Source organism: Tamandua tetradactyla, chromosome 7 (genome assembly GCF_023851605.1).
Source record: "Tamandua tetradactyla isolate mTamTet1 chromosome 7, mTamTet1.pri, whole genome shotgun sequence".
In the NCBI taxonomy this organism is placed as follows: domain Eukaryota; kingdom Metazoa; phylum Chordata; class Mammalia; order Pilosa; family Myrmecophagidae; genus Tamandua; species Tamandua tetradactyla.
The window spans coordinates 113944773-113967678 of NC_135333.1; the positions used below are offsets into that span (position 1 = coordinate 113944773).

The 22906-nt window shown below is 49.9% G+C and overlaps 1 protein-coding gene and 1 long non-coding RNA gene across 2 annotated transcripts; one reads left to right on the top strand and one right to left on the bottom strand.

Annotated features, from left to right (window-relative positions):
- Nucleotides 1-8313: 8313 nt before the first annotated feature.
- On the bottom strand, nt 8314-16514 carry KRT74 (keratin 74). Its single transcript, XM_077110777.1, has 10 exons — nt 15926-16514; nt 15105-15319; nt 14624-14684; nt 14083-14178; nt 13436-13600; nt 11998-12123; nt 10714-10934; nt 10221-10255; nt 9324-9723; nt 8314-8761 (listed from the first exon to the last, which is right to left on the bottom strand). Exons 1-9 carry the CDS (start codon nt 16388-16390, stop codon nt 9518-9520), a joined length of 1590 nt encoding a protein of 529 aa, XP_076966892.1. The 5' UTR covers nt 16391-16514; the 3' UTR covers nt 8314-8761; nt 9324-9517.
- On the top strand, nt 11568-13146 carry LOC143642421 (uncharacterized). Its single transcript, XR_013155655.1, has 3 exons — nt 11568-11768; nt 12570-12606; nt 12776-13146. It is a non-coding gene; the product is annotated as an uncharacterized LOC143642421 (long non-coding RNA).
- Nucleotides 16515-22906: the final 6392 nt, after the last annotated feature.

Consider the following 22906-nt stretch of genomic DNA (forward strand, 5'->3'; position numbering starts at 1 on the left):
AATAAGACTAGAGGCAACTTGAGGATAGGAATCATCTGTTTAAGTTCAAATAAAGAAGCTGCTCTCAATGTGCCACATCATTCCTGATGCATCTCTCCAGGTGCATGCAAACCAAGAAGGAAGACCTGGGGGCCTCTATACAGTCCAGGCCTCAGGGCAGTTTCAGGTTGGAAAGACCCAAGAGGGTTGCACAGTGAGCTCTGTTCCTGGAATTGTCTTTTGCCCCCAAATCTCCACTACCTGGTCCCATCCCTGCTAGGGCGTCAGGGGTGAGTTGTGGCTTTTGGCTAGGTAGGTACACAGCAGGCAGGAGGGGAATTTGGAGCTAGGTTGGTTTGGAGCTCACTCTCACTTGTTTTAGGCAATTGGTTTGGAATCCATCCCCACCCCCTACCCACTGTTCAGCCTTTATCCTTGCTAAACCATCAGTATTTCTCTCTTGCCCTTCTTTCTTTCCTATCTTCTCTCATTCCATTTCTCCTGATTCTCGCTTCATCTTCCATCCATCCCTCTCCCTTTCCCACCCCCATCTCTTGTTCTATTGCTTCCCCATCCTAGTTTCCTCCAGGAAGTCTTCCTGAAGCAGCATGGCCCAGCTCTGAGCTCCTCTAACCTCCCTTAGCCCTTAGCACATTCTAGGTATGTGCTGGAGGGCAGTGACTCTATGGCAGCTCCCATGGGGTTCCTCTGAAGGCAACGCCATTTTAGTTTTCTTTTGTAAGGAAAGTAGAAACTTCTGCAGAACTTGTATATTCTTTTCCTTCCTCCTTCGCTCCTTCCTTCCCCTCTTCAGTAAACCTCTGTTGAGAGTCTCCTATGAGTCAGGCATGGTGCTCAGTGTGACAGCACAGGGAACTTGTCGTATAAGAGTGAGGCCTTGCAGGTCTTTCATAACTGAACCCTCACACAGGGGTTCTCCATTGATGGCTTTGCTGGCTGCACGTTTCCTGTCCACGGCAATGCTCTAGCCTAGCCTTCAGCCTTCCTACAGCAGCTGTCACCACTCCTGGCCCATCCCACAACCTCCTTCCTAGCTGCTCAGGCTCCAGCCAAAGACATCTCACCGACAGGCCTCATTTTCAACTACCTCGAAAATTTCACCAAACGGTTTCAATTCAGCCTGGCACACACTATCCCCAGCTCTCTTCGGATCCAAATCTCTCTTCTCTATCCAAACCCTCTGTTGAGCCTCATCTCCTCTCCTCTATGCCCTGAGCTCCTCTGCCCACTGACACTTGTTGCTGTGCTTCCTAGGGTACGGGTTCTGGGTGAAGGTCCCATGTCCCCCAGCCAATCTCTCCCTCTGTTCCCTTCTCAGGGCCTAGGACCAGCTTCTGAACCCAAGCCCTGGGAAGACAGAGGGACAGTCCTTGGGAGCATCAACCAAACAGAGCAGAGATGGCTTGTCTTAAGGAATCTTCTGGGCTTGCTTCTACCTAAGATGGTACCAGGTAGGAGTTAGGGCTCCAGGAATCTGAATTCTACCCCACCATTTAATACTACAATTTTACTTACCCTCTCTAAGCCTCAGCCTCCCCAACTACAAATGGGAAAATAGACACCTGATGGATGGTCATGATGATAACATGTGTTAATCTGTGTAAAGCACTCAGTAAGAGCTTGATATATATTTAAGGTTCAGTAAAGGTTATTGATCACTAAAATTATTAAGCAAAGTGGAATGAAAGAATTAGCCTGTCCTCTTCTCTTTCCCTCACCTCTCTCTTTTCTCCATCCTGAGTTGTTTAGACCAATACATTCCCATACAGTAGGGGATAGAGAAGAGGAAGCCAGTGGTATTGCCAAATATCCCAGTTCCCAAAAATCTCTCCCCTCTGACTATCCCTGATGTTGGAAAATTCACCATTAGAAAGAATAAAAATAATAGCTATGAAATAATCAGTACTGACCAAGTACAAGGACCAGTAGGAAATGCTTTGCAAAGATCATCTTATGTAAATCCATTGCTATTGATCCATGTATCGAATATTTATTGGGCCCCTACCAAGTACTGAGGGGGCACAAACAAGGTTTCCTGCCTTTAAGCAATTCACAGTAGTCTCTGGATCTCTCCAAATGCAGACGTCCCTGGGAGAAGCGTCTCATCAAGTTATTAACAAGTCATTACACCTTAGCAGGAATTAGCTAATCAGATGCTGCCTATTAGAACGAAACACCCAGTGTTGATGAAGAAGGATGATAGAGGAGGAGGGAGGAGAGTTCTGGGCCACCCACAGGAAGGGTGGGCTCACTTGAGGCTCTGCCTTTTGCCAGAAGAAGGGAAAAAAGGAGGGAGGGACCCTAACTGGAAAAAAACTAAACAGAAAAAAAAAACAAAAACAGATGGGGCCACAGTTCAGTGAGGTTAAGGCTCTGCCCCGCTTTGATTGAGGTCTGGGAGAGATTCCAGGGCCAGAGGAGACAGTGTCCCCTGCTTTGGGAAACTTCTGGGGCTGCGGAAGGAAGCAGGTTGGGAGCTTCCACGTCTCAGCTTCTTCCCTTCCCCTCCTTTACAGGATCCGATCGCCCAGCTTTCTTGCTGGGCGTGCTTGACAAGGCACTGATGTCTCAGAGCCACCATTTACACACCTGTGGAATGGTGGCAGTGTGTGTGTGTGTGCGTGTGTGTGTCAGATTGCAGACTCAAGCCCCCGAGGTATCAGGACCATCTGGCTCGGACATTCAGGGAAATATGAAATTGCTTATTAAATTCGTTGCATTTGTACAACTCTTGGATTTATAGCCAAAATATTTTATTTGGTTTATATGAATAATTTCGAGCTTTGTTTGTGTTTTTGTTTCTACATCTGTGATGATCAGTTGATAGGTTTGTTTGTAATGCCATGGCCCCAGTTTGTGTATTTACTCTCCTCTCTCATTGCTCTGATAAGCCTCCCTGGAAAAGACCTCAGAGAAAGAAGGGCAAGAGAATTTTGTACAACCCAAGAGTGTGATTGCTGAATGGGAGGGAGGGAAAATGCACAGAGGAGAAGCAAGAACTGGGGACACTGAATCTACAAGGGCTGCCTGGAGGAGGAGGTTTTGTCTCCAACCTTTTAAGGTTGGAAGACTTGGATGGACTGGCAGTGAGGAACAGGGAGAAGAGCCCAGGCTGCAGGAGGCATCTCATTTGCAAAGAAGGAAGCAGAGACCAAGCTCAAGCAATCACAAGTGAAGGGTGCCCATGGACAGAGGGACCCCAGGTCCCAGGCTGTGCATGTGATAGGGTGAGTGATAGAGAGCCACTGTGGGCTCTTGAGCCAGGGAGGGCCTGAACATTAAGTGCTGCGGAAGTAGAATCCAGCTGCTGTGTGCACGGAATTAATGGAGATGGAGTGAGGCTAGAGACACCGAGATAAGGGCAGGTGGTTCTCTGAGCAAAAAAATAATTGTCTCCAAAATTAGAAAGAATGATCTGGGCTATTTGAATGACATCAGCCCAGGTCCTGAGAGCCCACCTCGGCAGGTGGACCCAGTAAATGAAGGGATCTTCCTTCTCCATCCCTTCCTCCTGCAGCTCCAGGAAGGCAGGGAGCTCAGCCCAGAGTCCACTGGGTGGGGCACCATTCCCCTCCCTCATCTGGGGGGCAATAGTGTTCAGTAGGTTTGCAGCTGGCTGGCCGACGGTGAGCTCAACCCAGAGGGGCTGGGGTATAAAGGATGGGGGTCTTTCCTCCTGGGCACTCACACTCTCCCATCCTGCCATACCCCCGCCAGAGATGTGCCTTCCGGGCAGCCCCTGGCCCCCTTGCTTCCTCCTCACTCAACTGTGGCTGGAGCATCCCCTTCAAGCTTTGCTGGCCATCTCCCTCCTCCAGCCCTACCCGAAGCCTCTGGAGAAGTGTGTAGACTTTGGGACTTGGAGGGACAGGTCCTGGTCCCACCTTGGCCTGTCAGAAACCGTGTGACCCTGGGCAGGTCTCGTGAACAACCTAAGCTTCTGTTTCCGCACCTACTCCCCGAGGTGGATGGGAGGCACATTGCAAATACTTATAATTACGATAATAATAATAATAGCAGCTGCCACTTACAGAGTGTTAACTCTATGCCAAGCACTGTTCTAAGCATTTTACATATATTAAGTCATTTAATTCTCACAACAGTCTCGTGAGGCAGGTGCTATTATTATCCCCATCTTGCAGAGGATACTTATGCACAGGACGTCAAGTAACTTGCCCAAAGTTGCACAGCTAGTAAAAAGTTGAGCCAGGATTTGGGCAGGATTCAAACCCAGGCAACTGGACTGCAGCTTGTGCTCTGCACTGACTTTCCTCTAAAGCAGGCACCTGTGCTGCTCCGGTTGCATGTGACCGACTCTCACCCCATAAGCTCTGGTTTCTATTCTCAGTTGTCCCTGGACACCTGAACCTCGGACATCCAAGAATTGAGCACACCATCTATTCTCTCAAAGGAGCTCTCCCACCCCATGACAGCCCATGCTGGCCCCACATTCTTCCAGATGTCCCCACCTCCAAGAAGTCACCTGCCCTCTCTCACAGCTCACCTGCATCTATCACACTGCCATGGCCCAGCCTGGGTCTCATCCTCTGTCCCTTGGGCATTTGGGCAATAGTCTCTTGGACAGTTCTTCTGTGCTCTTTCCACCCTCAACTGAACCCTCCAGCTCAACCTGAAAGTTCAGTGTTTCCAGGATGGACTTTCACACGTTCTTTCCTTCCACTCCAGACCCCTAACTTTTTTTGATGAAAATAAACGTAATTTCAGGACTTAGGTGAGAATGGAGTAGGGATGCAATATAGACAGTTACTTGTTTCACACACACACATCTGGCTTCTTCCTGCTTCAGTCTGTTCCCCCATCCTCTGTCCTCCAAGGTAGGCTTCCCATAGCCTTTAAGACAAACCAAGCAAGATGCATGTCCTTCAAGAAGCCTCCCCTAAGCCTTTCCCAGTTTTCCCACATTTCCACCTCCTCCCTGTCAGGGTCAGGCTGTGTCTGTCCCCACACACTCGCCTGCTGACCAGGTGCAATCTGCATCCCTCCACAGGAAAATCTAACAGGTCCCTCCAAAGCCGAGGGATGCCCTCTGCTTCTGTGGCCCCCAGGTTCCAGGGCTTGTTGCATGAATTGTGTTTTGCTTGCCAGCTGACAGATGTGTCCTAATATGTGTGAGAGGATGTGCCTTGGTGCACATCCGGGCACAGGTGACTGTGAGCACAGACTGAGCAGAACAGGTGTCCACCCAACTGTCCCTGGCTAACATCTACTCTGATAGGCTGGTGCCTGGCATTGCCAGTTGTTAAATATTTTGACTATCTCCCTTAGACATAAGCCTGTGAGCATGGATGCATGATGTCTGAGCATGTGTACATGGGTTTCAGATGATGGCCCACCTGAAAAGGAGACCCATCTTTGAAATTAGTTGTCACTTTCAGACTTCCAAGTCTCCATTCTTCTGCATTAGTGGCACACAAGAGAGAGCTTATGGTCCATTTACACATATTTTTGATATATGGTCAATATTCATTGTTCTATTTGAAAATTCACCTACTTGCTGAAATTCATTTGTAACCCCCAAATCAATACTCATAGCCCTTTTGCAGTCATTTGTGGGCATGCACAGAGCAGTGAAAACTTTGAGTCACGAAGAACAGACATGTTCATATCTTTCATGCAATTGCAAGTGGTTCCAATAGCAGTTGGGTTTTTTGCCTTCTTTAGCTGGTGGGGCAGGACAGCACAGGCTTGGGAACCTCAACAAGATGGACACTCAAACCCTGATCCAAGCCACCGTGCAGAGGCCACACCCAGGCAAGCGAAGGGATGGTTGCAGTTTGTTGGTTTCCATTGCTTCAACTCAACAAACATTTATCAAAGACTATGACAGACACACAAGACTATGAATTGTTTTCCATGACCAAAGCCTGAGACACAGGAAGTTAGTTAAACAAGCACTTATCTGGCCGAGTGAGCCTGAGGCTGCTTTCATTTGAGTGGAATGGAGGCTACTTTATTTTGTCCCCCTGCGAGCCCTAGCACTTTGCCTATCTTTACACCAGGTTGCTATGTCTCATGGTATAGAAAGGCTGAGGGTGAAGTCCAAAGGCATGGTTTCTCTAGCCTCTTCTCTACTGGAGAGGTTCACCAAAATAAAAAATTAAAAAAACCCCAAAAAACCCAGCTTTTAAGCACGTTTGTGCTTGATAGAAATCCTAGAAACATCATCCTCTGGGTATCTTTCTTAGATGAACATTCCTTAAGTGTCCACTGACTGCTAAGCCCAGACCTTGCCTTTGGGGAGACCAAGTCTGGTGGTGATGGAATCAGGTCCCCAGAAAGACCATTTCAGCACCAGCTGGGAACACGGTACAGGTGAGCATGGGTTACTGCTGGGACCCAGAGGACAGGCCTTCAGCCAGCCTGGGGGTTCAGGAAGTGTTTAGGATTTCCTGAATGGAATCTCAAATGAAGATCTGAAGTTATCCAGTTGAGGAAGGATGCGAATGACAATCACGCGGAGTGATTACAGTACCGTGGACATCATGAACCAAGTGGTGCTGCCCCTAAAGTGATCATCACTTGGGGTCCTCGCAGAGCTGTTGAACTAGATCCTTTTCCTCCTTGACAGTGTGGATGCTCCCTCACTGCTCTTCAACCAAAACTGCCTTTCTCCATGAGATGGATCTTCCCCTCGCACTCAATTGGCACATTCTGCTGTCTTTGTCCTGCTACTGAAACCTGACCTGGGGAATTGAAGTTAGTAGTCACCTTTGGCACTGACTCCATGATTTCCCCTCTTGGTCTTCAAAGGAATCTCCAAACTGAGTCCTAAAGCAAGAGCATGGTCACCCGGTGCACTTCTCAGAATCTTATTTAAGCCCAGATGACAAAGACTCTCCCCATTTCTCAGATGAAGCCATGGGCAGGGTGGGTTGACATCAGGATGAACGCTTGGCTGCCACTTCTTCCTTCCTCAGTTACCCCAACAGAAGACATGCTATCTCCATCCCCTAGTGTCATATCCACTTGGCTTCAGGGCCTCTCAGATATCCAAGGCTGGACACAACACTTGGGCCTCATGGCTGGGAACACCGGGGCAGGAGACCCGGCATTGAGACATGCTGCACAGACACCTTGGGGGAGGCAATTTCATGGATGGAGTATGTATTTCTCCAATGGCAGTTCCAGTCTGAGGATCCCACTCACCCTCTCACCCAGCCTCTCCCTTCTGGGTTACTGGGAAATTGCTTGGTCTCTTGGGAAAGCAAAGCAAAGCATCGGTTCTGGGAAGGATTTCAGGGGTCATCTGGTCCGTGGGTTCTCAACCTGGGGTCCACGAACCAGACAGAAAGCCCACCAGATGGCAATCCCAGACTCCTGAGTTCTTTGGCTTTCCAAAGTTTACTGCATCCTGGCCCACACAGGAGAGGGTCTCTCAGTGGGATAATATGAAGGAGTCTACTGGGTGCCTGAGCACCGCCCCCCACCCCCTGCCAAGACCCATCCACTTTCCCTGGGGGCCATAGGAATGAACGTCTCCCACACCCTGGTAATTCAATACCAATTGGAAAACTGATTCTGCAGGCCAAAACTGAAGAAGTTGGAAATCATCCAACCCTATCACCCACTTCAGAAAATCTGATACCTCCTATCAACATAAACAAAATCTAAATCTAAACCTATTTTTATGGTGGATTTAAATGCTTTCCCCAAGAATCTATATGCCCATTTTTCTGGTTACTTGATTAATAACTTGCTTCTCAAGGAAGCTTTCCTTGCTCAGTTAGCCTTTCTGTCCCAGGGCCCTCTTGGCATTGCTGCACTAGTCCAGCCTTCCTTAATTTGTCCAGGTGCTTGCCTTTGAATGTGAGTCCACCACTTCCACAGCCTGAGACCACCTCCCGAGCAGCCCCTAAGCCCCTTTTATCTCTCTCCTTGTATCTATCTTTCTCTCTCTCTTTCCACTCCTCTCTCTGAACATGGTTATAGCTTCCTAGAGCCAAGAAGTTATTGTGATTTGGTCCTTCAAAGCCTCCTGCTATCCAAAGGCAGCAAGGAAAATGAGGTCAGACCTAATGAACGAAACAGCAGAGGTGATTGTGTCGATCAGAACTTGAAAGTAAGATAAGCCACCGTGGGGACAGTTGCGTGCACTACAGACAGTCCTAAAACTCAGGGATCAGTGGGACTTGGATGTGGCGGGCGTCTTCGGGCTGTGACAGAGTCATCCTCCTTCCCGTAAGCTTTGTGGGGCTCACTCTGGTGGAGCCGGAAATATCATCATTAGAGGGTAGACAATTTGGAAAGACTGACACACGGACAGAAGTGCACTTCTGACATTTTTTAGGGCAGTTTATTGAATATACAGCAGAAATCCCGGATCCTTAAATCAGCAAAGCTGGGACAAGGCGTCACCATCCTTGGGGGTATTTACATCAAGAGCCACGACTTCTGAGCTAGACGGTACCACCCGGAGAGAAATGACACAACTCATGGCAACAGGAATCGAGAGTCAGAAGCAACTGTAGGAGAGAGCCCAGAGGGAGGACCAGAGGATAAAGCATATCCCTAAGAGCCAAAAGGTGATGTAATTTTGCTGCCATCATAGAAAATAATCCTTACTTGGGCATTCCTTTGGTTAAAGAGGCAGGAACAGGCCATGGGACGATCATAGACCCTGGAGTCAGCAGGCCTGGGGTCACCTCCTGACTCTGGCAATTAGGTGGGGACTTGGGGCAAGTTATGCAGTCTCTCAGAGGACCAGGCTTCTTGTCTGTCCCAAAAGCTGATTGCCACTTCCCTATAGGATTGGGCGAGAAAAAGAGGCAATGCAGGTGGGTACCTGGCACGCAGTAGCTGTTACTGATAATTGGTGAGTGACACAAGGTCCTAGAAAATCCCCAGTTTCCTTGACTTTGTGAATATGGGGGCAGCTAGTGATTCTTAGATGTATACATTTTCTCCTAAGTAATGAAGTTGCTCTGTAAAGCCCTGACTGGGCAGCAGGTAAGAGCTGTTTAACTTCTTACCTCCTGGTTGGTCATCTCCACTCAGCTCTCCATGCTGGAAGGGAGAGGAAACCTCTGAGATATCTACTCACTTCAGAATATAATCATTCGCCCCTCTCCCCTCCTCTGCCCCCTCCCCTCTTCTCTCTCTCTCTTTCTGTCTCTCTCTCTCTCTCTGTCTCTCTCTCTCTCTCTGTCTCTCTCTCTTTCTCTCTCTCTCCCTGTATCTTTCTCTCTCTCTTTCCACTCCTCTCTCTGAACATGGTCATAGCTTCCTAGAGCCAAGAAGTTATTGTGGTTTGGTCCTTCAAAGCCTCCTGCTATCTAAAGGCAGCAAGGAAAATGAGGTCAGACCTAATGAATGAAACAGCAGAGGTGATTGTGTCGATCAGAACTTGAAAGTAAGATAAGCCACCATGGGGACAGTTGCGTGCACTACAGACAGTCCTAAAACTCAGGAATCAGTGGGACTTGGATGTGGTGGGCGTCTTCGGGCTGTGACAGAGTCGTCTTTTCTTCCAGTAGCTGAGTGAATGGGGCCAAGGGGCTTATCGGGTGGCTTTCCTGACTGGGGTCCCAACTGGGGTGCTTTTGCCTTGGGAATCCTTGGCGTCCCCCATCTGTGCCCCTTTGGTCTTGGACTCCCCACTTCGGGCACTGGGGGAGCTGCCAGCCGCTCTGTTGGCCCCCGGGTCAACCCTTATGGTGCTGGGGTGGTAGCCGTAGCTGCTCCCACTGCTGCTGCTGATGACGGCTGAGAAGGAAGAAAAGTAAGGGGAGAGTTGCCCATCAGCAGGAGATGACAACCACAGTGACTGCTGTCCTCAAGGGCTGTACAGTCTTTTCCACTTAATCCCACAACAACCTCACTAGTCAAGAAGTACAACAAATATGAACTGAACCTTTTATGTGCCAGGCTTTGAGTAAGGCAAGGGCCACATAGGAGAAACACAATCCCTGCCCTCCTGGATATTCTGGGGCTGTGTGGCTCCAAAGGCCAAAATGTTCAACACTTTCTCTAGATGCACTGTGTCATAGGTGAGAAAGGAAGGAAAATGGATGGGTGGGCTATCAGACCCCGTTTTCATAGACAAAAAAGGAATAGGTTTCCTTTAAAGCCAGAAGAACTTTCACAAGACAGTAACACAAACTTTTGGGTAATGATTGGAGGTGGGATTACCTGACCTTGGGGGCCCCAGATTCCCAACTAGACAGAAACCTCAACCCAACACATCTCCTGGGGATACTCACAGATGCTCACAGGGGATGGTGTCTCACCAGACATCCTGGAAGGCAAAGTTAGGGAAGAATAAAACCTCAAGGAAGGGTCTAGATTCGGATTTGGCTAAGCTTTAATGGGCGTCTGCTTTTATATCATTTAATTCATCCTTACAACAAACAAGTGAAGTGATATTATAATGTCCCTTTTACAGATGAGGAAATTGAGACTCAGAAACATTACCTGATTTATCAGGACCCTCAGCTAATATGTGGCAGAGGCAGTCATTAAGCCAGGTTTGCCTGACCCAGTGGCTCTTTTTGTCACCCCACACCATGGCCTGGGGCTAATGGTTCAAGTCTGACACTCCCTTGCAGGAAGCTGCAGCTGAGTTCACCAGTCAAACCATTACCTCCCTCTCCCTCATGTCATCACCAGCGCCGCTGTCTCTCATCTCCCATGGCCCCTTGACCAGGTGGGGCCACCCAAGCCCCTCCTCCCCGGGTATCCTCTCCACCCTCTCACCTGCACTCCTCGCCCTCCAGCAGCTTGCGGTAGGTGGCGATCTCCACGTCCAGGGCCAACTTCAGGCTCAGCAGCTCCTGGTACTCGCGCAGCATCCGGGCCAGCTCCTCCTTGGCCTGGTGCAGGGCGCCCTCCAGCCCGTCCAGCTTGGCCCGGGCGTCCTTGAGGGCGTTGTCACCCCGCTGCTCAGCATCCACGATGGCCGTCTCCAGGTTGGAGCACTAAGGGGCAATAGATGAGAGGCCATCAAAGCACAAAGTAATTTTAGATCTTATATGTTAAACAGCATAAATCCCTCATTTTGCAGATGAAGAAGTTAAGGACCAATATGACAGTGAGTAGTAGTTGCAGAGCCAACACCAGAACCTCAGTCTCCTCTATTTTCTATTGTGACCGATGTTTAAAGGAGTTATGAAAGCTGTGAGAGCAGTTGTATTTCAGGAATGCAGGAACAAAACTTTCATGTTTGCAAAATGGTCGAGTGTCTGGGTTGGAAACCAGTAATGGCTATAAGTGAAGTGAGACCCCCAGCCAGGACCCTTGTAAGAGCCCCAATGTGACCTGACCCCTGCCTGCAGGGCGTCTCCCCAGAGGGAAGACTTCCTACCTGTTATCACCAAGAAGGAGCATGCCTGCATTCTTCCAGCACTCTGCAGGGAGAGCCTGTCTAAATGCTCCCCCCATTTGGCCTGCATCGGGGGAGGAGACTTCCCTTAGAGCAGGAGGGTAAGAGCCTGAAATGACAGCCACAGCCTCAGAAACTGGACTCTGGTGAACATCTAGGGGCATTGTGATGCCAAGTAGTAACGTGGAGAAAAGGTCTTCATGGGGTTGTGAGCTCTCCATCGGGAGAGGGGAAAGTTGAACCTGGGTTTCCCACACAGCTGGTGTGGAGGACTGGGGTGGGGGGAAGCGGTGCAAGTTCTGATGGTTTAATTCAGCAAAGTTGCCACTAGCAGAGTTGACCTGGTTCTTCAGGGAGGTCACAGGAAGGATCCTGCTTCCCTCCTAAAATCATCTCCCACGGGCACAGAGGTTAGAGATGATGCTTTCGGGTAAGACAAGAACCCAAGGTAAAATGGAAATGGTACTGTGGTGTAAGGCTTCACCTGCAGCTGTCCTCATTCCATCACCAGGACCACCCTCCACTCAGGGGTAGGAACTTAACGCACCCACAGAGGGGCACTGCTCTGTTAATAGCCGGGGGACACTGGCAAGACTCCAATTTCCCCATCACAAAGGATGAATGTGGACATTGGGGTTCTTTGTGGGGTGGCTGCCCACCTGCTTCTTCACGTTGCCAATCTCACTCCGGATCCTCTGGATGAGCCGGTTCAGCTCTGATATCTCGTTCTTGGTGTCTTTGAGGTCGTCACCATGCCGGCCAGCTGCAAGCTGCAGCTCCTGGATCTGTTTTCCAAGATTTAGGAAGTTGGTGATAAGAAAGAACTGTGCGCTGCCCCCCACCCCACCAGCCCTGAAAGGTTGGGGAAGGAAGGCCACCTCTAGGGCCTTCGAGTAGGGGCCAGGGGGTCCTGTGTAAACACTGCCACTGGAAGGAAACAGGGGAGGCGGCTTTGGAGCAAGAGGGGATAGAGCCAGGACCTGGGCCTCCTTCCAGCTCTTTGGTGGTGATTCTGACCAAGAAGTCCACCCTCCTCTCTAAGTAGAACCAATTTTCTGGGCCTATTCCTATTTCTTTTCACCTTGCCTGCAGTCTTTTTCCTGTGCTTGAGAAGGGAAAGCTGCAGTTCACATTCATTGAGCACTTCCTAAGTGCAAGAGTCCAACCCTATCCTTCATTCGTTTAACATATATTTATAGAGGCACGTTTTAAAGGAAAGATTCTCTTCCAGGTGCTGGGGATACAGCAAAGGTGCTACGTGAGCTTAGGTGAGACCCCTTGGCTTTCATTTCCCTGAACCCTTTCCTGGTAATGGAGTTAGAGGGGCAGAGAAGCCAAGGGTGGCATCTCCCCTGGAGGTGGTGGGTCACAGGTAGGATTGGTGGGCTTGTTGGACTATGACCTTTGCTTCCAAACTTTCCCTCTCACCTTGCCCAGTCCTACAGGGTAGAGGGAATGACCTGGACATGATAGGAATCAAGGAACAAGAAGATACCAGAGTCAAGGTCAACCATGCCTATGATCCCAGTTGTTGCTGGGATTTAACAACTTTGAAAAGGAGCAATGGAACAAGGGAAGATGGGAAGCCCAGGTGAATGGTTTTCTCCAGTGACAACTCTGAAGTGTTTTACCTACAAACATAACTCCCATTACTCAGAAAATTCCTGCAATTCCACTTCTTCCTCTTGGGAGCCTTCCCATGCTGATCAGAAAACAGCTCATAGTTCCCTCTTCTCTCACTCTCCATCCCAGTTCATCCATATTTGTCACAACATATTTGTCACTCTCCTTCTATTCCATGACTCACATGCTCCAATTCCTGTTAATGCACTTGTTTTGTAACAGGAGCATCTCATTTTCTTTCCTCTATCAGAGGACTGCCTGTTCCTCTCTGTTGGATATTTCCATCCACAACAGTTTTCTGATTTATCTTTGATAAGAGTGTCTGCTTCTTTTTGGGTAGAACTGTGTTAAAATCATTGATTCGCAACCATTCTTTCATTCGGCACACCTACAGCGGTATCTCCCTCACTACTGGAGATGTCCCTCCCCAGAAAAGGAGAGGCTATGGAGGAGGGCCGCCCACCCAAGCCTCACCTTGCTCTGGTACAGGGCCTCGGCCTCGGCCTTGCTCCTCTGGGCGATGTCCTCGTACTGGGCCTTGACCTCGGCGATGATGCCGTCCAGGTCCAGGTCCCGGTTGTTGTCCATGGACAGGATGATGGAGGTGTCGCTGACGTGGGTCTGGATCTGGGTGAGCTCCTGTGTTGGAAGAAGAGGACGGTCAGGATTCCCCTTGGTTTCCTGCCTCTGCCCTGCCTGGGCCTGGAAGAATGAGTCGCTAGGATGCACAGGGCTAAAATGGAGGGAAGAGGTGCCTGCAGGAGAGCTGTCTGATAGAGCAGAGGGACGCTGGTTCACAGCATGTACATCCAGTGGAAGAACACATTTCACAGAATCTAAGAGTCTGTGGTTTAGTAGAACCTCATGGGGTCATTTTAATCCATTTTTTCCTGCCTGTGGGCAAGGCACCATTGTGGCCCAGATGACATTGTTTCCTGTGCATATGGTCTCGAAGGATCAAGATACTAAACTTCCAAGGTTTCCCATTGTAGGGTTTAACGCCTTCCCTTCAAAACATCCTTCATTCTGTTTATCCAAAATCCTCCTATTGGCCTCTCTCTGGAAGGGCCAGGCGAAGCCCTCAGCTGGAAAGAGGCAAGGGAGTACAGGAGTGTTCTCACCGCATCATACAGACACTTGAGGAACTTCATGTCCTTATCCAAAGAGTCCACTTTGGCTTGTAGCTCCACCTTGGCCGTGTAAGCAGCATCTGCATCCTGCCAAGAGGTCACCCACAGCTGTCAGTCAATGCAATCCTCGTCCCCTCAGCTGCCCTGCCCCTGTCCCTAAAGCCCTCTGCTTATCCTCTGTTTTGCCCACAAAGGCAACGCATCAATGAATGGAATTAGTTTTCTCCCAGACTCACTGAATCTTTAGGAAATAGGGAAAAAAGAATGGGGGATCATCCTCCCTCTGTTATACCTGAAGAAAACAAAGCCCAGAGAAGCAGGAAGGCCAAGTAAGACTAGAGTTTCCTGACTCAGACCAGAATTCTCTTCTCTCTGTCTCTAACACTACTTCCTGGGTATGTGCCCTTCCTCTCCCACTCTATGTAGGCTGCCCTCATCCAGGCACCAGCCCACTTCCCAAGCAGCCTGAGCTGAAGTCATGAGTAGAATTTTTATCAGTGTGCAAAAGAGACTAGGCTTTTTTCTCCCTTACCTTCTTAAGTACCACAAACTCATTCTCAGCAGCTGTGCGCTTATTAATCTCCACCTCATATCTGTGGGCAGGGAGAGAAGATAGCAGAGGTCTTAGTCACTCAGCCAGGGCCAAGTAACCTCCTCTTCCCACTGGCCAGGCAAATGCTCAAGATGCAGAGGCCCAGGAGCATTCCGCAGAAGAAGCTGCGGAGGCTGGTTGTGAGAGTACGAGTCCCTGAGTTACCTCACTTCATTCCACTCCCTGGATCCTAGGAAAATACTCAGGTGTTTATTAGCCACTGAATGAATGGCACCATTCAGTGGATCCATAAGCATAGGAATTCCTTCTTATCAGCCAGGTAGGAAATTCTCATGCACAAGGGAAGGCTTTCCCCAAGAAGTGCTTGCTTCCTCCCTCCCTAAAAAAGTGGTACATAGATTAGATGACCCCAGGAGCCTCTGGGAACATAACCCATCACCCTTTGGTGGGGCCTCCTCACTTCTTCTTGTAGTCTTCCACCAGGTCACGTGTGGTCCTTAGTTCTGAGTCCAGCCGCACCCTGTCCCCAGACAGCATCTCCAGCTGCTTCTGCAGGTTGCTGATGTAGCCCTCAAAGAAGGGTTCCAGGTTCTTCTTGCAGCTGTTCAGGTCCAGCTGCTGCAGCAGGTTCCACTTGGTCTCCAGTACCTGGTTCTGCTGCTCCAGGAACCGCACCTGGAACCCAAAACAACAGACACCTGGAATCACAATAGATAATTACCATATCTCATAGGCATGTATCATTGACTCCCAAGGTTATATTGATTTTCATAAAGTCATTTTCCTTAACTTTTGACTCTCCACCTACAGTATCCTATGTAAACTAAACCCTTAACAAGTTCTCCTCCCATAGCCTTCTGGACAACTAATCCCAGAAAACTCATGGAAGAGAAAGATTCCACAGCTGTCTTCTGTTGCTTGACCCAGGACCCAGAAGATGTTCTTCCTTATGTCTCAGCTAATTTTTTTTTCCTGTACTCTGAGCCCTTCCCTCTAAAATAGTGCTGATCTCATTGGCCTTTCATGCTCTTAAAGAGCTAGAGATCTATCTAGCTGTCTCCAGAATCCCATCCTTTCTTTCTCAAAGCAGGGCTACCCTTTACCCACTCTTTTCTGCAAAGTTTCCTAAGCAGACAAGTTTACAGCTCTGTCCTCCTTGCATTATGATCAGGAAGCTCCCTCCTGAGGTCTGGCTACAACCTTTCCATCCACAACGCCCAGTCCATTCCCAGGTAGCTGAGAAGTTACTCCTGGACTGCCTTCTCTGCTTATGAGACCCACCTTGTCAATGAAGGAAGCAAACTTGTTGTTCAGAGCCTTGATCTGCTCCCGTTCCTGCGCACGCACTTTCTGGATCTCAGGGTCCAGCTCCACGTTGAGGGGGGCCAACAGGCTCTTGTTGACAGTGACCTGATGGATGCCTCTTGGTGGGCACATGGATCGGCACACGGGTCCCAGGGCTACGCTGCCAAAGATGCTGCCAGCAAAGCCGCTGGGCCGGCTCCCTGCGTGCCCAGAACCATGCCTAAAGCTGTAGCCCCCAGTCTGAACACCAGAACTGGACATGTTGAGGGAAATACGCGGATTCCCTCTAAAACTGTAGAGGCTCTGACTGCCGAAGCCAGCCCGTTTGCCAGCTGCACGGTAGGAAGCCACACTGCCCACAGCCTTCCTTGGCACCACTGCTGAGTAACCACTGAAGTCACCCTTGCTACCACCAGACCTGATGTTCAGTTGCCAACTCATGGTGGGCCAGATGGAATTGACAGAGCTAGAGAAAGGTAGCCAACAACAGGATGGAGAACATACTGACGGGGCTCTCAGGCTTGACTCCTTTTATCCCTGTCCAGTCCGGGACATCAAAAAAAGGGTGTTTCTCTGCTATCTTCTTTCCTCCTGCTGAAGGGCCAGAGGCCATAGGCAATCTGTAGAACAGAGATCGCCAAATCCTTTGCAGCAACAAAGCCTTTCTGATAGCAAGCTGAATGTGCTGCCCTTGCAAACTGGGGTGCTCTAATTTGGAGTTAATCTGTGCTCCTTAATTAGGGACTTGGACAGTTATCCTCTTCAGAGATCTCCTAGCTTTATTTTTCCAGTGCTGCCTCCTTCCCCCTTATCGCTCATCAGGTTGCAGAGGAAATGCTTGGCTTTATCCACAGAGGGTTCACCTGAGAGATAAATTTTTGACATGAGGAGGAGTGGAGGTTTCCACTAAACTCGGGGCATGGGTAAGGTGATTGCTCAAAATTAGGCATCACTCTAAGATTCAGAAAGAAAATCAGCCAAAATGGAGGTGGGCAAAGGGAAGGGAAAAGCTCCCTCGCATGGGGATATTTTAATCTAGAATCCTCCATACTAGATCTGCATGGAGGTTCTCCAAAGGGGAAATAAACATGTTTCTTGTTATCATAAGACTTCTGAGGCAAGTTCTACACCACCACTGCCTGGGGTGCCTCAACAGAAGGGCATTTACAAAATGGGAAAGGTGCTAGGCTGGCACCTTTAATTTGAAATTCTTCAAGGCTGCAGAATTAACTGAGTCCATCCATGCACTGAAGCGATGGGCAGAGGGGTCGCAGAACTCTTTGTAGTCATTCCACAAGCATTTAATGATTGTCTACTATGTGCTAGGCCCTGTGCTGGAGGCTAGTCAGTAACAGTCTAATGATGGTAGTGGTGATGGTGGTGGTGGTGGTGGTGATGGTGGTGGTGATGGTGGTCGTGGTGATGGTGGTGATGGTGGTGGTGATGGTGATGGTGGTGGTGGTGGTGATGGTGATGGTGGTGGTGGTGATGGTGGTGGTGGTGATGGTGGTGGCGGTGGCGGTGGCAGTGGCGGTGCTGGTGCTGGTGCTGGTGGTGGTGGTGGTGGACCACTCTGTAGGCCACTCTGTAGGTGATGGTGGTCTGATGGTGGTGGTGGTGACTGTAATGGAGAAGGAAGAAGGGGAGGCAGAGGGGAATTTCCTGATATCAGTGTTATGAACGTGGCTACATGCAGTGCCCTGCCTAATTGATTCCTAGGAATTTAATTGCAGGGGAACTGTCTTTGGCTTATGCAGTAGGATCTCTGACACTTCCAATGTCTCCTGTGTTGGCTACCATTTAATCTTTCATGACACGCCACACCCCAGTCTTTGACTTCATTCGATTAATGAGTGCTCCAAAGGCTGAAGAGATTGGTTCATCTAATAAGTATGAAATTGAACACTTACTGTGGATACTACTCTATGCTAGACATTGAGAGGGATGTCTCAAATATTCTCCTTCCCCTCTAGCAGGGTAATATCGAACTGGGGAAAACAAAATATAAGCACATGAACGTGGTTGTGCTGCTGTTATTGCTGTAGCTTTAATTCCATATGCCTGTATTCGATTAAATTTTTAAAAGAGCACCTCAGCCAAGCTCTTTTTGAAATTCCAATCTTAAAAATAATAATAATAAAATATGTGACATAGGGATTGGGGACTTGTGGTGGGACTTGAAGGTGGACCAGCCTGGGGCAGTTGCACAGTGCATTCCAGAGGCAATGTGCAGCCCACGGGGAGCTTTGGCTGGGGTAGGCTTAAGTTGGGAAGCAGAGGTGAATAAGAGAAAGATGGTGGAGCAGACCAAGATGATTTCTTTCTCCCTGCAGACAGTACGGCATCATGCAAGTGTCCTGACAGGAGTCAAGGCTTTAAGTTAAAGAGCAGGCTCTGCATTGCACAAGAAGTGTGGGGGAAGACAGGCACCCCAGGGAGCCCCAAAAGAGCTGAGTTCATTTGCCTCATAATCTCTCACCATTTTAGTTAAGGGTTTTCCTGGAGGGTGAGGCCCCTACTTTGCAGAGCGCAGCACACCAGAGGTAAATAGAAAGCAGTGCCATGAGCCCAAGTCATGTCTGTTTGGTTTGAGAATGGATAATGAAGGACATTTTCCCATTGTTCTTTTAACTGTTCCTGGGTACAGAATGACAGCTGAGGGAACCAGCACTCTGTAGGTCAAGGTCACGAATGGAGAGAGAAAAGTGTGAGGATTTGGGGGGCTATCTTGGGGGTGACCAGACTGCGGGACAAATCACAACACGTATGGCTCAAAAGGACCTGAGGCTGAGTTCTTTGATTTCCCTTTGGAAATGAGCGCTGTGGTGGAAACCTAACACCACCAGCCTGTCTGAACCAGTTTTAAAGGAGTTTAGTTTTCAGTCTTTGTCCAAGATTAGCTAGCTCAAAAAAATAGTTCATCAGCTTTTCACCCATTCTCTCCATGCTCCCTTCCCCCACCGTGCTCCCCTCCCACCACAGACCAACACGCATCACCTCCCTGACAGGAAGTCATGAAACTTGCTGGGTCCTGGGAGTTTCAAGTCTGTCTGCAGATGGAGCGTGCACCCATGTCCAGAATTCTAGACTCAGGGCTGGCAGAGCGGTGGAAGAGGATGAGGAGACTGAAGCAGAAAGCTCTGTGTTAGTAAGGAGCAGGAGGGATAATTCTGGGCAGAGAAGATGAGGGAAAGGACCTTAGGGGAGATGACTGGGAGCAGCTAAAGGTCCTTTTGTAGGGTGACCAACTGTCCCATTTTGCCCGGGGCAGAGGGGCTTTCCAAGACAGGCACACACATGTTGACTTGAATTCCCCAGATTAAAAGAAAAACACGCGGCTGAATGGCATCAGTTTAAATTCACTTCCACCCCCATTTACTAAACACCTACTCTGTGGGTACTGTGCTGAGCAAACTCCCAGAAGGGCAGGCAACGCGGTCAAAATTCCCATTTCTCTGTGCCACACTAGCGGAGTAGACATTAAGTCATGAGCCCTTACTTAATTTAAACACCTGGCAAAGTATGTTTGGTGGCCTGACACCTGGTGGTGTCTCTCTTAGTCACTGCCAGTCTCATAGAACTTTCTACTGCGTTTCTAAGGGTAAAAGTTGGGGAGCTCTCTTTCCACGAACACTGATCATGAGCATAGGACTTCCCCACTGGCTCTTCTCAGCAGGAGGACCTCCTTCCTTCTCTCGCCTGTAGCCCAGCTCAGGAGGGGCGAGTCTGATACTGCCTAGAGACACACATCAGGGCAGTTTAACTGAGCGGCTCCAGGGCTGTCATCGGCCCCTACGGAGACTCTGAGCCCATTAGGAGAAGATGCCCCTTCCTGCCCGTGGATGCAGCCCCACGCCAGGCAGACAGCTGGATTCCGGCTCCCACTCGCCCCCTCGCCGGGCACCCTCGTGTGAAACACAATCTACACATCTCTCTAGGGCAGGCCTGGGTGGCCTCGCCAAATCTCAGGGCTAGGCTCAGAATTAGAGCCTCTGGTCAGAATCCTCTCTTCCGCCCAAAGGGAGGGTCCTTCGAGTCCCCTCGCCTCTCCCTGAGCTCACACCTGCTTCTCCAGGGCTGGCTGAGCTGTTCTTCTGGTCCCATGGGTCTTTTCCTCTCTGAGCCCCTGGAGGGAAGCAATGGCCTCCTAGCCGCCACCTCGTGGATGTCTCCAGGGCTCTGTCCACTGTGAACTCTGCCAGGTTTCCCTCTGGCTTTGGGGTCTGCACACCAGCTTTCACCTTCCCAGCCTGGGTATCGTTTTACCTTCAGCACATCCTGGATTCTGTCTCACTGAGCTCCTCCATTCTTGCTCCTAAAGCTTTTATGACTGGACAGGTCCCTGAGTCTCCATTTATTCTAGATCAAACACTCTTTAGTTCTTTCTTTCCTCTTTTTTTTTTTTTTTTACAACTCTGCTCCACCGCCCACCTATCATCCCAGTCATCACAGGGAGCTTTACTCTCAGCTCAAATGCACAGAGGTATGTTAAAGACAGGCACCGGCTTGCATGGCTTTGCATCGTGCTCTGGGATGTATACCTTTTCTTCCAGCCACTCATTCCACCCCCAATCCCCTGTTAATGTATCATTTCATCTATCTCCTCACCTCAGTCCACCCCGGTCAATTCTGAAAGAGGTTTGTGAGGTGTTTTCTGACCCCCAACCCCCTTTATGCCTGATTCTTTTTTTGAAAGGGAATCAAGAGGCTGGGGGGAGAAACGCCTCTATCTTCTGATCGTGGCTATGAAGTTTGACACTTGATCTGCCTCTTCTTCTGCCCATCCCCAAAGCAAACAAGCCCGGCTGCTTGGCAGGTTGTAATTATGCCCATAATCATCGCTAACGATGTGCTTTCTGTCTCCCATCAGAGCTCTGCACATCGCTGTCCAAACAGGAAGGAGAATCCCCTCCCTCCACCCGAGTCTGTCCCTTAGGGAGAAGCTGGAGTAAAGTGCCAGACCAGGGGTGACTCCAGGCCTCCGATGCGGGTCGGATGGCCAGTCCCCACCCCTGGGCCCACCCTGTAACTAAGCCCGCTGGGGCCTGGTAAGGGAGGACATGGGGGAAGGCAAAAAACACTCCGGGTAGGGCAGAAGCAGGGAGAGACCTGGGAGGAAAAATGAAAGACTAGGAAGCCAAGAAAGAAAGAAGAAGTGCGTAGTTTTTGGAAAAGAGAGCTGGGTCAGTGGAGAGAGGGGTTGGTACTGAGGGGAGAGGCTAAAACCTCACAGGGGTGGAGGGTGGACACCAAGGCTGGAGCCAGGGGGTTAAATGAAGCCCTTCGCAGTTCCGTGAAAAACATTTTCATCAAGCCACTGTGTGGGGTGGAAGGGATGAGTTGCCTGCTGGAAACGGCACCTTCTCAATGCCGTGGGGATGAGGATAAGCTCCACCTGCATGGATCCAGCCTGCCACATCTTAGAGACTCGGGCAGGTGGGCTTAGGAGAGGCTTGATGCTGATGCCTGAGGTTCAGGGTGAGAGAGTAAGCTTCCCAATTTGGGGCGGGGACCATAGGCAAGCCCCCAGAAGAGTTCCATCCACTTTCCCCTGAGAAAGAGGCAGGAAGCATTGCTACCTAAAACCCAAGTCCCATCACCCCAGTCTTATGTGCCCCCTACTGAGGGAAGGGGGTCTTTGTGGTTGTGCTACCCAGGTAGGGCACACAGCTGTGGGCTCAGGAGGCTGGGTATGAAATGAGCCGGGAGCCTGCAGGCCAGAGGGTGGAAGAAAATGACACACATTTCAGGAAAAAATGACACACATTTCAGAAAAAAAGGTCTGGAAATATGAGCCAGAGAACACAGGGGTCTGGGGTAAAAAAGTGAATACATGGGCAGCATGCAACATGATGGGGGCTGCATGTTATAACAGAGAACCAAAGAGACGTCTGAAAGGTCCGACACCTGCTGGGACGGACCAGCAGTTGAGGGATAGAACCTTCTGGAAGTGTGGACAGGCCAAGCAGACTGCAGACGAGGAAGCGCTGCTGGCCCGGGGTTGAAGGCAGGTGGGGAGCTCCCTGGAAGTTTTGCCTCCGACCCGTGGCGTGGTCATCTGTTGAGGGCTTGCTATGCCCTAGTTGCTTTGGGAGAAGTTAAACTGTACATTTTTAACTCATTTTGGCTTCACACTCGGCCTAAGAGATACACATTCTTATTTTTTCCACTCCACAAATGAGGAAACAAAGGAGCAGGGAGACGGAGTTGCCCAAGCCACAGTAAGTGACAATAAAAACCACACAGGATTCCGACCCACCCCTGGCCAACAGCAGAGTGTGTGTTCTCCCAGGCTGGATGATTTCCAGGGTTCCTTTCGACTCCGGATCTGCTGTCCTGTGATGTGGGTCAAGGGTCAGGAGCAGTTTTAACCGGGAACTTGGTGCTGCTTCTGGAGTTCCAGCAAGAGTGATCTGGAATCCCTGAGAGCTGAGCATAAAAGGAATAGCTCAGCCGTCCTAGGCATGGACGGGATGACAAGAAGGAGTGATTTAAGTGCTAAGCCTCCAAAGAGGGGTCTGCTGCCAAGCAGGGATGTGGCATGGATGACCCTCCAGGGAGGAGGGACACGGCAGGGCGACAGCAAGTGGTTTGCAGGAGCACAGCAGCCCCTCAGCCCCTGCGGTGGTCCTGGCGGCGTGTGTGGAATGTAAATGTAAGGGTTGAGGGAGGGTACCCCACACAAGATTGTCCTACATGCAGCTGTCACCTGAAGGTAGCAGAAGCGGGGGAGGCAGCAGAAAAGAGATCAGAGGCAGCTGGCAAAGGGCAGCTCAAAGCCCAGAGCAGCTGCCAAGTGGGACCTTAAAAGTCTTTAAGAAGCTCCCCCTCTCCAACAATTCCTGTCCTTTTCGTCTCTTCCAGAGAGCCTCCCTAGATGACCTGCGTTCAGCTCTGTCCCCTTCCTTTGTCCGGAACTGCTTGGCTGTGCTTTGCCAGAACCTCCTTGCCTGCGTC

What these genes read in the sequence shown, in the direction of transcription:
- KRT74 (XM_077110777.1), bottom strand. Translation starts at nt 16,390, where the DNA reads ATGAGTTGGCAACTGAACATCAGGTCTGGTGGTAGCAAGGGTGACTTC. An exon ending in AGTTTGTGGTACTTAAGAAG is followed by an intron (nt 14,179 to 14,623) that starts GTAAGGGAGAAA and finishes ACCTCTTGGCAG; the next exon opens with GATGCAGATGCTGCTTACAC. An exon ending in ACCATCCCCTGTGAGCATCT is followed by an intron (nt 9,724 to 10,220) that starts GTGAGTATCCCC and finishes CTTCCTTCTCAG; the next exon opens with CCGTCATCAGCAGCAGCAGT.